Raw genomic sequence first — 15,569 nt, 5'->3', positions numbered from 1 at the left:
TAAGACAACACAGATCCTTTTGAATAAGCATTTCCCAATATCTCAGCATCAGGAACACTGGGATTAGGGTGTATGTTTAAGTGTTTGTGCATATGTGCTTACTGCGATAGATAAATCTATAAAGACAACAAAAATGTCTGCTATTAGCTTTACATGACTAGTGAAAGATATACAGGTGTTCCTCAGTTTACGAACCCCTTGGTTAACGTAATTTTCAGTTTACGAATAAAAATCCATTGAAAAGATTGCCTCGGTTTACAAATTTTTATCGCAATACGAAGTGTATGTCGGTGCTGATTTTTAAATGCAATTGCCACTTTTTTTTTATTCACTATAGCTCACATAATTAGCTGTCACTTTCCCTGGAGCTAAAGGATATTTTTTTCTTTTATCTTGGGAAACAAAGTAAAAAGGAAACATTGTTTCTTTTAACTCAGGGAAAGTAAAATGAAACTTTCCTTTCTTTTAGCTGGGGGGAAAGTGACAGCTGATTCTCTAAGCTATAGTGAAGAAAAAAAAAGAAAAAAAAGCCGATAATTACATTTAAAAACCAGCACTGACCTATAGTGACAGCGACTTTTTTTTTTTTTAACTTTTTTTCTGACCTCAGGAACGGATTAATTGGTTTTCAATGCATTCCTATGGGAAACAGCGTTTCAGTTTACGAATTTTTTGCAATACGAAACATCCCGGAGAATGCACTAAATTCGTAAACCGAGGTACACCTGTATTTAAAAATAAAAAAGAAATACAAACCTCCTTCATTAAAGCTTTGCCCAACCTAACAATTTTGGCCAGCAAAATAGGATCATGTGATAGATGTGGGCCAAGGAAACACAGCATGTTGAATACATCCCTTCTTAAATCCTCAAAGCATTCTACTGGTTTTGGTGCTTTTTGGCTGTGCAAAGGTGACACTCGAGACCCCTTGGCACCTTTCGGCACTCCCACCCTAGAAAACAAAAAGGCATACACTTGTTACAAACAAGGCCATTTTACTTTGGATTATTTGTGCGCATTTGAGAGTGCATCATTTAGAACCAGAACCCATTAAAAAAAGGATGGTATGAATTTGAGTAAAGGGAATAAAAAAAAAAGGGTAGACATCCTCACATGACCACAGTCAACCATACCCAAGTATTCCTTGATGCCCCCTCCAGTTTCACCGTCCAACATCCACTCAGAGCCAAGTCAAATTAGAGGCATATCTGAAGACTAAATTTGCCTCGCCACATCCTAATCACTACAATTCTGAGGGGAATTCACCTTTAAAAAACATGGGTAAAATGGTTGATAAAATGGCCTTTATTCCAACAGTTGGTCCACTATGTAAACATACGAAGCTTAAAGCGGAGTTATACCTGTTTTTGTTTATTAAAAGTCAGCAGCTACAAAAAAACTGTAGCTGCTGACTGTTAATAAACACACACTTACCTGTCCCAGGGTACAGCGATGTTCTCACCCGCGCGGTCCCTTCTTTCCTCCACGGTGCCAGCATCTCAACTGTGGGCACCAGGCTGTAACAACTTGCGGTTTCACAGCCTGGTGCCCACTGCATATGCACGAGTCGCGTTGCGCTTCCTAATTGGTCCGACAGTCTTCTGGGACCTGTGAAAGCTCCCAGGAGGCTGCAGGAGGGAGGAGGGGTACCTGCTCCCCCCCAAAAGGTGCCAAATAAAACAGTGGAGGGGGGGAGAAGGTAAATAAGCGGAGCTTCCACTTTTCAGTGGAACTCCACTTTAAACAAAATACATTTTCCCCCCAAGATGTCATTCAGTTAAGCTAGGTTCATGCTAGCCAATTCTCTGAAATGCAACCCACGGTGGATCGTTTCTCAGTGTGCAGGCAACTAGCTGCTATCAGACATTCAGGACGAGATCCTGCTATCTCCTGAATGCCTTTTTTTTTTTGCTTCTTTTTTCTGCTTAAATGGCAATTTATTATGGGACTAATGCACTGCAAGCAGGAGCCAAGGATTTCACATGAATGGCTAAGTTTGACATGCATGTCAACTCAGCATGTTTCAACTGTCCTCTGGCTATTGTTTAAGGTGGGCAGCGTTTGAAAGAGGTCCAATTCCCTAGGTTTTCACACAAAAAATAAAACTTGCAAACATACATATTTGTGAAGAAAAGCAATTCTGTATTGCCTGACCTGATGGGGAGTGTTTACCAGCTCTATCTCTTTTAATAAATTGCCACTTAACAACTGAGACACAGGATCAGATTTTGCTTTATTTGTTAGGAGTATGTACAGTGCATCCAGAAAGTATTCACAGTGCTTAACTTTTTCCACATTTTGTTATGTTACAGCCTTATTCCAAAATGGATTAAATTCATTTTTTTCCCCCTCAACATTCTACAAACAATATCCCATAATGACAATGTGAAAGAAGTTAGTTTTGAAATCTATATAAAAAAAACCAAAAACACACAACACATGAACATAAGTATTCACAGTCTTTGCTCAATACTTTGTTAAAGCACCTTTAGCACCAATTACAGCCTCAGGTTGTTTTGAGTATGATGCTACAACATTGGCACACCTTGTTTTGGGCAATTTCTCCCATTCTTCTTTGCAATGCCTCTCAAGCTCCATCAGATTGGATGGGGAGCGTCAGTGCACAGCCATTTTCAGATCTCTTCAGAGATGTTCAATTGAGTTCAAGTCTGGGCTCTGACTAGGCCACTCCAGTACATTGACAGAGTTGGCCCGTAGCCACTCCCTTGTTATGTGGGCTGTGTTCTTAGGGTCCTTGTCCTTTTGAAAGATGAACAGTTGCCCCAGTCTAAGGTCCAGAGCGCTCTGGAACAGGTTTTCATCAAGGATATCTCTGTACATTGCTGCATTCATCTTTCCTTCGATCCTGACTAGTCTCCCAGTTCCTGCCACTGAAAAACATCCCCACAGCATGATGCTGCCACCACCATGCTTCACTGTAGGGATGGTATTGGCCAGGTGGTGAGCAGTGCCTGGTTTAGTCCAGACATGACGCCTGGCATTCAGGTCAAAGACTTCAATCTTTGTTTCATCAGACCAGAGAGTATTGTTTCTCATGGTCTGAGAGTCCCTCAGGTGCCTTTTGGCAAACTGCAAGCAGGCTGCCATTTGCCTTTTACTGAGGAGTGGCTTCCGTCTGGCCACTCTACCATACAGGCCTGATTGGTGGAGTGCTGCAGAGATGGTTGTTCTTCTGGAAAGCTCTCCTTTCTCCACAGAGAAACACTGGAGGTCTTTCAGAGTGACCATCAGGTACTTGGTTACCTCCCTGGCTAAGTGCCTTCTCCCTTCTCGGACACTATAGGAAGATTCCTGATGATTCCAAACTTCTTCCATTTACGGATGATGGGGGCCACTGTGCTCATTGGGACCTTTAATGCTGCATACATTTTTATGTACCCTCCCCCAGATCTGTGCCTTGATAAAATCCTGTCTCGGAGGTCTATGGACAATTCCTTGGACTTCATGACATGGTTTGTGCTCTGACATGAACTGTTAACTGTGGGACCTTATATAGGCAGGTTTATGCCTTTCCAAATCAAGTCCAATCAACTGAATTTCCAACAGGTGGACTCCAATCAAGTTGTGGAAACACCTCAAGGATGATCAGTGGGAACAGGATGCACCAGAGCTCAATTTTGAGTGTCATGGCAAAGGCTGTGAATACTTATGTATATGTGGGTTGTTTTTTTTTATTTTTAATAAATTGCAAAGATTTCAAAACAAGCTTCTTTCACCTTGTCATTATGGGGTATTGTTTCTAGAATGTTGAGGGAAAAAAATTAAATTAATCCATTTTGGAATAAGGCTGAAACATAACAAAATGTGGCAAAAGTTAAGTGGTGGGAAAACTTTCTGGATGCACTGTAAATCCAACATTTCACATTCCTGATACAGTTGTGTCCAAAATTATTCAACCCCCAATGCTGTAAAGGGGTTTAGGGACTATAGTGTACATTTGGAATTGTATTCAGAATCAAATCCTACAAGGACGTTGTAACTACCCAAATGCAACTAAAATGACATCAATTGTTTATGTAATACAGTAGTAAATGGTTCTTATGTGGTTTCTTCATTGCCACAATTATTCAACCCCTTAAAGACTACCACTCTGAAGAACAGAGGTTCATACAGGTGCTTTCCATCAGGTATTGAAAACACCTGTGGATGTCACCGAGCAGCAATCAAGCATAATAAGCACCAATTAGGCAGCTTTAAAATGACTGTGATACTCAGCTCCTTCTAGACATTTACTGGTGTGGTTACAAACATGGTGAAGGCAAGAGAATGGTCCAGGAAGACAAGAGAAGAGGTGATTTCTCTTCACAGGAAGGGCAATGGCTATAAGAAGATTGCAAAGATGTTAAACATACCAAGAGACACCTTAGGAAGCATCATTCGCAAATTCAAGGCAAAGGGCACTGTTGAAACGCTACCTGGTCGTGGCAGAAAGAAGATGCTGACTTCGACTGCTGTGCGCTACCTGAAGCGTAGAGTGGAGAGAAGTCCCCGTGTGACTGCTGAGGAACTGAGAAAAGATTTGTCAGATGTGGGTACAGAAGTTTCAGCCCAGACAATAAGACGCACACTGCGTAATGAAGGCCTCCGTGCCAGAACTCCCAGGCGTACCCCCTTGCTGTCTCCAAAGAATAAGAAGAGTCGACTGCAGTATGCCAAAAGCCATGTGGACAAACCACAAAAGTTGTGGGATAGTGTTCTGTGGACTGATGAAACAAAATTAGAACTGTTTGGGCCCATGGATCAACGCTATGTTTGGAGGAGGAAGAACAAGGCCTATGATGAAAAGAACACCTTGCCTACTGTGAAGCATGGTGGAGGGTCAATCATGCTTTGGGGCTGTTTTGCTTCTGCAGGTACAGGGAAGCTTCAGCGTGTGCAAGGTACCATGAATTCTCTTCAGTACCAGGAGATATTGGATGGAAACGTGATGCAGTCCGTCACACACCTGAGGCTTGGGAGACGTTGGACCTTTCAACAGGACAATGATCCCAAGCATACCTCCAAGTCCACTAGAGCATGGTTGCAGAGGAAAGGCTGGAACATTTTGGAGTGGCCATCGCAGTCACCAGACTTAAATCCGATTGAGAACCTCTGGTGGGACTTAAAGAAAGCAGTTGCAGTGCGCAAGCCTAAGAATGTGACTGAACTGGAGGCCTTTGCCCATGAAGAATGGGCGAAGATACCCGTAGATCGCTGCAAGACACTTGTGTCAAGCTATGCTTCACGTTTAAAAGCTGTTATAACTGTAAAAGGATGCTGTACTAAGTACTAAGATTGAATGTCACTTGGGGGTTGAATAAAACTGATAATGCTGTGAGCACAGAAAAGACATTTGTGGTTATTTCATTATAACTGTTATGTTATATTTGTCTGACCTACAAGTGCCTCTTTAATGTAAATGTAAGCAAGATGACTGAATGATCAAAAGCAATGTCAAACTGGCCAAAACACTCAATTTCAGTGGGGGTTGAATAATTTTGGACACAACTGTATGTACCTGCTGTACCATGTACTTGTATGAAAAAGTATCCTGTTCTCTTTGTATTCCTTCCTTTGTTTGATATCCCAGGTGTTCCGGTCAGTCCCTCTGCTTTTCAATTAAAAACTGCCCACACTAAGCATGATAACTGTGGTCAGTTCTTTAACTATAGTTGCCAAACCATTGTGAGCTGCTATTGCATCACAAAACTATTTAACAAAATCTGTATGGAGTTGCCCACACTATTCACACCCTCATATATAATGTGTTAACTATTACATAACATTTTTTTGGATTGATCATATGATTTTTTGAAGTACACATTTGATTGTCTTTTAAAGGGAAGTGCAACACTGGTGTATATTATTTTATATAAACAGTTCTTTAGCTTTGCTGGGAACTGAGCCTGCTCGCCTCCAATGATAAGACTTGTTCAGACATACATCCAGCTGCTGTTTCTCTTCTCTCAGCTCTTATGCAGCTGAAAACAGAGATATTTGATCACTTACAATTAAACAAAGAAAAAAAATGGAACAAAAAGGGTCTATAAATATTGAACTTTATTGTAATTGGATTTTAGATGGAGAGCCTAGGACCACTAAAGCAAAAAATAATATAACTGTATGGTTAATACTTGTGAAGATAGTATTCAGCATGTTGTTTTTTATTTTACATGCCTTCTTCTATATTTAATCCACATTTATGTATAAATGGAGCTGTCCAGCAAAAATTCTAAGTGTAGTGAGAGTAACAGTTATAAGGGTTACATGTTACATAACAGCAGACTATAGCAAATCAGCGGTGTGTGAAGTGCTCTAACACTCCATACATGGCTGGACTCTTCAACAGCAGCTGGAAGCTGTGGTGTCACAGCTACATTACGCATATATGATAGCCTGTGAAATACTGAAAAACTGTGGTAAAATACGCAGCACTGAAAAACCTCACACTTTCCTGGGAAGCACCAATCCTTAAAGAGACATTATTTCCTAGGTATAGAAGAGAGTACGGTACAGACACCAGCCTTTCAAAAAGAGATGGCAGAAATATTTCATATCTGCCTCAGTATAACTTTTTTTAAAGGTGAGATCGCAAAGCGTCAAACATGAACATAAAAAAAAAAAAAAAATTATCAGAATTTATTTTTATTTAAACTCAAACTTACCTTCGATAGAGAGGCTCAATCATTATATGAATAAGGTGACACAGTGCTATTGCAATAGATTTATGGGAGGTGGCATAAAAAGGGGGCATCTGATCCATTATATTTTGAGCATGCTGCCAGTCTCCTATCTTCAGTAGAGCTTCAAGTAAACCAAGCTTCTGGTTGTCAGTAGCCTGTGAACAAGTATATTAGTGACTAAATATTTTATTATTGCATGCAGCATTGTATTAGACAAGTATGCATGAATAAATTGCATTCCCTCATAAATGGTCAATTATATCTAAACTTAAGGTCTCAAAGCAAGGTCTCATTGAAAAACCACAATGGTCTGCGAGGACCTGCTAACATAATATGAGCACCCCCATATTTTCAATGAGGTGCTCTTATGTAGCGACGCACTAACAAAATTACTAAGCAATAATTACATTAGAGATCATGCACCTTTTTAGGAATAAAAGAGCATAAACAATATCAGGAACAGAAGCATTACATTTTCTTAACCCATGTACTTTTGGACAACTTGAGGTACTCTTGATGACCCATTGGTTTCCTCATATCACGTTAACACCATCTGCAGTAGCCATTACAGGATATTTCTTGCACTCTGTTGAATTTTGCAAATGATTATGCTTAACCAAATATATACGTGTCTTGCCTACCCATAGCTCATTTGACTCTAAGACAGGTGCCCACACATTTGCAATCAAATATTTGTAGTTATTTTCATTGCTACCTCCATAACTGAATACCAAGTTACTCTGACTGGGAAGGAAAGGACATGCTTCAACACTTCATGGTATAGTCAGAGCTTTGCCCTTCAGAATGGCGCAGCATTTAAAGTGGAACTGAAGTCTTGATTTAAAAAAAAAAAAAAAAAAAAAAAAACTGCAAACAGGCAGGCTCAACACTGCCGAAGAGAGATGCACTGTCTCTTCTGCAACAAAATAAACCTATCTGCCTGCTTGAAGTCTCAGAATGTCTTCCTCCACTGCGCTAAGAATACACAGTTTGTATTCTGGGACATGTCCTGTGTGACATCATCCCACGCCAATTAATGCAGACAGCCTCAGCCAGACACTTGAAAGGAGCCGAAAAGAAGATGCCAGCGCCAGCAAGGTACCATGGGCCGCTGAAAAATTGCTAAATATTGTGGACTTTCATTCCGCTTCATATTTAAAAGCAGTAATGAAAACTAATTGTGTGTTATACAGGTCAGCATTTTTTTTTTTGGCAGTGTCACTTTAAGAACTACTAGAGCCTGTCATATGTGAATCTCTGGATGCAGAGCACCTATCAAAATGGGACAAAGGGCCACATACACTTTGCCCTGTGAGGGAAAGGAGGAAGAACATATGTTTAAGAGGAGACTTCTCTTAAGCCTGTAGCAAAAAACAATTGGTTTGTCTTCTATGGATTACTGTAAAAATAATTGTATAGATTTTTTTATACAAAAGCTTAAAACAATGCAGACAAAAGTTTAACCATTTAAAATTTAGAATAGAGATTTTACAAATTACAAAACTGTAAGTAGTAAATAATGTCCTGGCATGTTTAGAAATAATGAACTTTCTTTACGAGTTAATAATTCTACCAGTGAGCATATAATGAAATTATGCTTCATTCAACAATAAAATATGAATTAGGAGTTTGGTTCTACTCATTTGTGCTGCCTCTTGAGTATAGTTCTGCAATTTTATTTACATTCACGGCACTAAACTAAACAAACCATGAAATCATTTCACACAATCCAATTTTAAAAAAAGAGAACTAAAGAAAAGCATCAGGATAACACTCTCAATATGCAGCATTCAAAGCAATTATAAAGTTCAAATTGGGATACTGGTGCCAGTTTTATAAATGTAAAATAGTACTTGTGTTAATAAGAGAAAAAGAAAAAAGAATTCTCCAATAAAAACAAAGAAAAACTGATAATGTTGTCTTAATAGCAATGGTACTGAAAAGGAGAATGTGGTTGACTTATCAAAGCAGAATAGTGAATGATCACTTTGTACAAGACACAATTTACTTGGCATGGTAAATAAGTTAAAGCTATGAAAAAATCTGTTTCTTGGGAGTACAGTACAGGACACAGGTACACATTCTCAGACAGCTGAATTACAAGTTGCTACCCTCCTGTGATTAGTGATGGTGGAACAAGAAGGAGTATGTCCCCTGCAAAAGCTTTCAGTAAGAATAAAAAAAATTCTAAAGTCTGAGGGAAGTCGTAGCCAACACAAATACGTATAGCATGAACCACATTCAATCAGTGAGAAATGGACCTTTCTAGGGTGCCGAGGAGATGAACAGAAAGATGGTAGGATTACATCCTGGTTATGGTGAAAGGAGATCACCTTGGGCAGAAAGGAAGCTTTAGGTCTCAGGACATTTTTTTTTTTCCTTGTGCAACACCAGGAAAGGTTTCTTACAAGACAGCAACACCAACTCAGATACTCAGCTCAGCTAAGGGAACTTCCTGGATTGAATCGCAGGGCAGCTTTGAAAAATGTAAAAATACAAGAACGAGATCCCACGGCATCAGAGGGTGTCTCGGAGAAGCTAGATAGGAAACTCCATGCAGAAAGGCCTTCATAATGGAGAAAGGGGCTAAAAAGATGCTGGAAGAGGATAGCCAGGGCTGAAATTTGTCCCTTGATAGTATTCAAGGCCAGATGCTGATCCAGAACCAACTGGAGAAAAAAGACAGGATACATCCCCATGGAGTAAGCTACAAGAATTAACTTTGTGTTCGCACCAGGCAAAGTAAGCCTTTCAGGTGCGATGGCATAGTTTGTGAGAAGTCAACTTCCTTACGTGGAGAAGTGTTGGGATGATAAAATTTAAAGGGCCTCCATCCCTAAGGACCTGGTCAACAGCCCGGTTGTCAAAGCCTGCATCTGAGAAGCTTTCAGAAAGAAGCTGTATGCCATCTGAAAGAGGCCAAGGGGAGTCTGCCAGAAGCCAGAGCATGTCCAAGTATCAAACCCTCCTGTGCCAGTTAGGTCCCAAAAGAATCAATTGAATATCCTCTGACTCAATTCTGCGGAGTAGTCGTGGAAGGAGCTTCAGCAGAGGAAAAGCAACATCAAGAAAAAACAGTCACCAAAGCATCCACTGTGGAAGCTCAAGGATTTCTGAACATGGCTCCGGACCTGTTCAGTTTGTTACTGAAATGGGATGCTGACAGGTCCACATCCAGCATGTCCCCACCTGTGACAAAGGTCCTTTAAAAAAAAAAACCATCTGGGTGAAGTGATCACTCATCATTCTCCTTGATCCAGGCACCGACAGGTGAGAAAGTAAGCCTGCCTAGCTCAGAGTCTTTTCCACTTCCTTTTCTGCTGCTCGACTTCGTGTGCCTCCTTGAAGATTGATGTAGGCTAAGGCGTTGTCTGACAGAACCTACATCAGAAGTCCCAAAAGCTGAGAAGTCCAGTGTTGGATGTACAAAATGATTCTCAGCTCCAAAATGGTTATTGGAAGTTTTGATTCTTCTGCCCACCAGGTACCCTGAACCATCAACATTCCAAGGACTCCTAGAAGAAAACTTCAAATTCCAATTAAAAATTGGAAATCCATTAATTCAGGAAGAGTTGAGCACTTGGAGACAGATTATCCAGAGACAAAGTCTGCTTTGTCCCATGCCACAAGAAGCGGGGCTGCAGCAACCTGGAGTAGAATTCATCATAAGATACTGTCTCGAATAGGGCTACAATTAGAACCAGTACCCTCATGTGAAAGTGTACTGATGGCAGATGTCTGGATAGGACTAACTGAGCTTGTGAGCATAGGATCCTTAATCTTTTCCAAGGAAAGAAAGAACCAGACACAGGACGTGTCCAGGATTAGTCTCACGTATTCCACCCTATAAGATAAATCCACTGCAGACTCTGAAGATTCGCTTCATCTGCTCCAGTCTGCATAGTCTGTTGTATGTTGGCAATCAAAGCCTGGATAGATTGATCCTTTGATAGCATGATGAAAAGGTAACCCACAATGGGGATACCACAAGAGTAAAGAAAAGCTAGAACAGGGGCCAAGACGAATGTGAAGACCCAAGGAGCAGTGGATAGGCCAAATAGCAAAGCCACAAACTGAAAATGACAGTCTCCCACTTCAAAATGTAAAAAAATCGATGGTGCTAGGGAAAAATAATAATGTGTGAATAGGTATCTCTGATGTTCACCATCGACAGCAGATCCCCCTCTTGCAAACTTTTAATAACTGACCTGACTGATTCAGGTCTAGGATAGGACTAATGCTGCCCTTGAGTTTCGGAACCATGACAGACTGGAGTAAAAAACTTGAATCCTCTCCCCTGCAGGCATAAGAACAATTACTCACGAGGTGAGCAATAGCTAAAGAATAGGATGCAGATCCTCCAGCCTCTGTGAACAAGGCGGCAGATTTGAAGGCATGAACTGGGGAGAAGGGAGAGCACAAAATTCCAGCCTGTACCCCCTGGAGACGCTATCCCTGACCCAGAGATAAAGAATGTATCAAATCCAAGTGTTTGAGAAAGCCAATAGAACTTGGAGAGGTGAGGACACCCAAACAGCGAGAGAAGGGGGGGGGGGGGGGGGTGTTGGAGCCAGGTTTAGCTGGCTTGAGAGTCCAGGGCTTGTGACAAAAGGAGGTACTGGACTTAGACTTGGAGGAAGAGGTCTGGGAGGGACAAGAGGAAATATTTCTAAATCCAAAATAAAAAGTATTTGTTCAGAAGAGCATTAGCTTTCTAGACAAATTGTGCAATTTTAAACCAATAAAAAAAAAATCTAGAGATGATGTTTGCCAAGGAGACATCAACCAGCACAAAGCACTATAGTCTCTCACAGAATGAAAACCAGGAGGAACTCACACTGGAGTGTATGATTACAGCCACAATCACACACACCAGTGTGTGTTGCTCCTGGTTTTCTATTGAAAGTGATAGAGCTTTTTGGCTTACTTATCCACCTATGACCATCCAGGACTGACTATTCATTGGAACCCATGATATGATGCCACCGGTTGGAAGTTTTTGGTACATTGCCTGTTGCTTTACTTACTAAATGTGAGTGCATTTTTAGATTTCATCTTTTTAATTTATTAAACAATACTACAGTTAGCACAATCCACTCTCCCTTTGGTTTATTTTTTGCACCGTATTTTTTTAATCCACTGATGAGACCATCCAACACTAGCAGCTCCCTATCCACCCTAGACCTCTTCATTGGGAACCACCACAGGGACGCCACCTGCTGGACACTTTGAGTAATGCCTGTGTTACACCATCTCTATGTGAGTGCATTTAATTTTTTTTTAAATTGCAGTTTATAAATACGATACAGAGTGGCGCACTTCCCCTCTCTCCTCTTTCTTATTTTTTATCCATCAGAATATTAAGAAGCTGCCATCCGTTGATGTCTCCAATGAACATATTGATACTCCATGTTTCATCCATGTCTATATGTGTGCAATAGTTATTCAGTTTTATTTTTATTGATTGTTTCATCACTGCTACACTTAAACACTCCCTGTTTTGACAGAATCAAACAAAAGGAACTGTCCATTTTTTTATAATAAACATTTCTTAAGAATTTGGCACCAGAGTCTGTGTAAATAGACCAACATAAAAGCACCAATTAGGATGAAATCACAGTGATCATCCACAGCTGCTATAGATAAAACCACTTGGAGAGTTAAAAATGGTCATGAGAACAATGGTTATCCACAAGCACTCAGGATACACCGAACTTCACGATTATCCAATATAACAATCATATGTCTTGGGCCAGTATTATGAAACAGCAACCACCATTAGCTTAACCAATGAGAAAAGTTTATTGGACTCCAAAAATGGCATAGGAAAACTTTTGGCATAAATGGAGATTAAAAACAACCTTCATATGCCCGTAACCATATTGTACCAATATCAGAACTTACATGTCACATAATGTGGTAACGATGTTGTAAATTGCCTCACACCAAGTCCTGCTGTGTGGGTAGATTAGCACTATGCAGCTCTATTCAGTTAAAAGTGCTGATCTTCCTGGCTTAGGAGCGAATGCACCGGAAGTGATGTGTCCCAAAAACACTTGTAGGAATGGTCGTTGTCTGGAACTAAAAAAAGGAGCCTGTACCACGGGTCTAGGTGGTCAGAGCATTGCTTTGACAATGCGTTTCATGCTCATGAGTCTCTCAAGTCACGCATGCACTTTAAGTCACGCCTGAAACGTGTGGGGTGGTGTGAGGCAGTTTACAGCATTTCTATTCTATTCATGCCAAAAGTTGTCTTTTCGGAGTGCAATAAACTTTTCTCATTGGTTAAGCTGATGAAGTTTGTGGTTCCATAATACTGGCCCAACACATAGGATTATTGTAGTGGATCATCATGAAGTTTGGTGCATACTGAGCACTTGTATATAACCATTGTTTCCATTTTTTTTTTTTTTTATAAAACTACTCTTCCACTGGATATTGTTGAGAAAAGCATTTTGGAGGCATACAAATCTTTTCAGAAAATGACCAGTCACTGTGTAAAGTTTCCTCTGCCAGAGAATGCATTGGAAAGGTCTTGAGCAGCTTAGGAGAGTTCACTGGTACCTTTTGGTCAGGTAGAATCCGGAGGCTCCTGTTGTAAACATCAGCACACCTCAACCAACAGCACAAAATGGTATCTCTGAGTTTTAGAATGATCAAAATTGTGTCTTACTGCAGAGATTTTTCAGAATCAGAATGTGCTCCCTCTTCCTTTTTTACAGGAAATAACTCCCTTTCTCTGTCCTGGGCAAGGCAGGAGCCAAAACAGATTGTGCGAGAAAGCGAGGAAGAGAAAATGAAGGGAGCCTCTTGCAGCCCCTGAGGCGTTTCCAACATGGTAGCGAGTATTCCCATAAAATTTTCCTTAGGAATGGATCCTCAAAGATGAGGAATGGGATGCACCTAATAGTACTGAAGAAGAAGAAACCGCTAAAAGGAGGATAAAATTGCCTCTGCTGCCCGAAGAAAGGTCATAAGCAGGAGAAGGAAACATCCCCCTCCCACTTTATGGATCCACTGGCAGAAGCTTTGCTGAACACCCATGATATCCATCTTACATCCACTTATTCTCCATTTAGTGTGATACCAAGTCCTTTTATACATTATGTGTACAGCAAGGGGAGAGTTAAACTGCCCTGAAGTTGTTAAAGCAGTATTAAACCCCAAACCAGGAAGGTAATATTGCAACTTACCAAACATTAGATGTGATAGCTGCATTAGTTTTCTTTTTTAGGCTTTATTCCGTTTCACCTTGTGATCTGGCCAGTAACACACCTCCTATATTAGAGTGCGACCACTCATAAGGGAGCACAGGGGGCACATTTGGACAACAGCATTGTCAGTTGGAAGGGGATTGTTAGGTATACTAGCAGATTTTAAAAAAGCGACTAATTGAAACCAAACTCTAGTTCACACTTTATTCAGGAAATATAATATATATATATATATATATATATATATATATACACATACATACATACACACACACACACATATACATATATATATATAAATAATTTCACCAGCCCCTTCCTAGGTAAATAGTTGGTCTCATCCATGTAAGCTGATACACCTGAAAGAAAGCATGTTCTTTTGAAAAACAACAGTTAAGTATAAGGATTTGGAAAAAACAGAGGAGCCAGTCTCTGTGGTTGTGGGGCTGGTTTGCAGGTGGCTATAGTTCAGGGGCTTGGTCTCCACAGCAGAGAATACTGCCCATCAATATCTTGGAGCTTTTGGCAGTACACCTTGCTCTGGATAATTGGACAAACCAGTTGCACATGCTGTGGTCAGGGTTTGATATGACAACGCCACAGCAGTGGAATTTATCTACCACCAGGGCGGCACCTGAAATCGTGCAGCTAAGGGAAAGGTTAACCACATTCTCTCTGGGGCAGAACAACATGTGTTGTCTCTGTCGGCAGTATATATTCAAGGCACAGAAAACTGGGAGGGGGTTTTTTTGCCCTAAGCATCAACGGCTAATACCGGGAGAGTAGTCTTTGCATCCCAAGACGTTCTTGGCAGCCTGTAGCGTTGGGGAACTCTGAATGTGAATGCACTGGATTTCAGGTTCTATAACAAGTTAGACACTTCCGAACCACCCAGACCTATTGTCTTGGGTCCAATAGTGTATCTTGCTTTAAGATCACTATGATTGAAGCCCAGCTCTCAAAAGGAAAAGGATCAGAGGTCTTGGGTTCAGTTATCTCCGCACTATTGAGTGCCAGGACGCCGGCTTAAAAGAGCTTCAAATACATCTATTAATCTTAGTTGCCTGGTGTGAAGCTAGGAAGCGGAATCCACAGAAATATATGATTGGGAGATTTTTGTCCTTTCTCCAGCTGGGAGGTGAAATTAAAAACCTACAACAGTAAAATCAGTCTGTGTATGCAGCAAAGCATGTTTGTTATACTCACTGTGGAACCTAAGGGGTTAATCCTCTGCATTGAGTAAAAAGGCCATTTGATCCTGACTTCTCTGCTCCTCCTCTTGATCAAAAGTCCACATCTTATCTCCAGATAAGACAGACTGAATTGTAGCCATTTGTAGCTCAGTTTAGTGTGTATTGCTAGAGAGGTTTTTTTTTTTCCTTGGGAGAGTACATGTGATAAGCACAGGGCCAAATCAACACTGTCTAGACAGAGGACAGGGGTTCTGCATCCTCCTAGAGCAGAAAGAAAACTCCTCATACAAGCTTTAACCAGTGCTCTGCTGAACACTGATAGAAGTCACAAGACTGCTCTAACTGCTGATGCGAAAAGGTATTTTGCAGTTTATAATTTACTAAAATAATAGCATTTCCATGTTCTGTGTACTGTGGGAGACCAGATATAGTGAGTGCAGGGTCCTGGGTTTAGGAACACTTTAAGTACCATTAAGGGT

General features: G+C 40.7%; 1 protein-coding gene across 1 annotated transcript in view; it reads right to left on the bottom strand.

Moving 5' to 3' along the window:
* Positions 1-15,569, bottom strand: part of THOC2 (THO complex subunit 2) — a 194,010-nt gene that overhangs the window by 139,615 nt on the left and 38,826 nt on the right. Inside the window, exons 11-12 of the mRNA XM_089677206.1 lie at positions 6,666-6,838; positions 757-952 (exon numbers count right to left, since the gene is read on the bottom strand). Coding sequence (XP_089533332.1) covers positions 757-952; positions 6,666-6,838 — 369 coding nt within the window. The remainder of the gene's footprint in view (positions 1-756; positions 953-6,665; positions 6,839-15,569) is intronic.

This window comes from Staurois parvus, unplaced genomic scaffold (assembly GCF_062004578.1).
Source record: "Staurois parvus isolate SC_StPar_1 unplaced genomic scaffold, SC_StPar_1.0 ptg000181l, whole genome shotgun sequence".
Classification (NCBI taxonomy): domain Eukaryota; kingdom Metazoa; phylum Chordata; class Amphibia; order Anura; family Ranidae; genus Staurois; species Staurois parvus.
The sequence above is the reverse complement of the archived record's forward strand: the minus strand, read 5'-3'. Positions and strand labels throughout refer to the sequence as shown.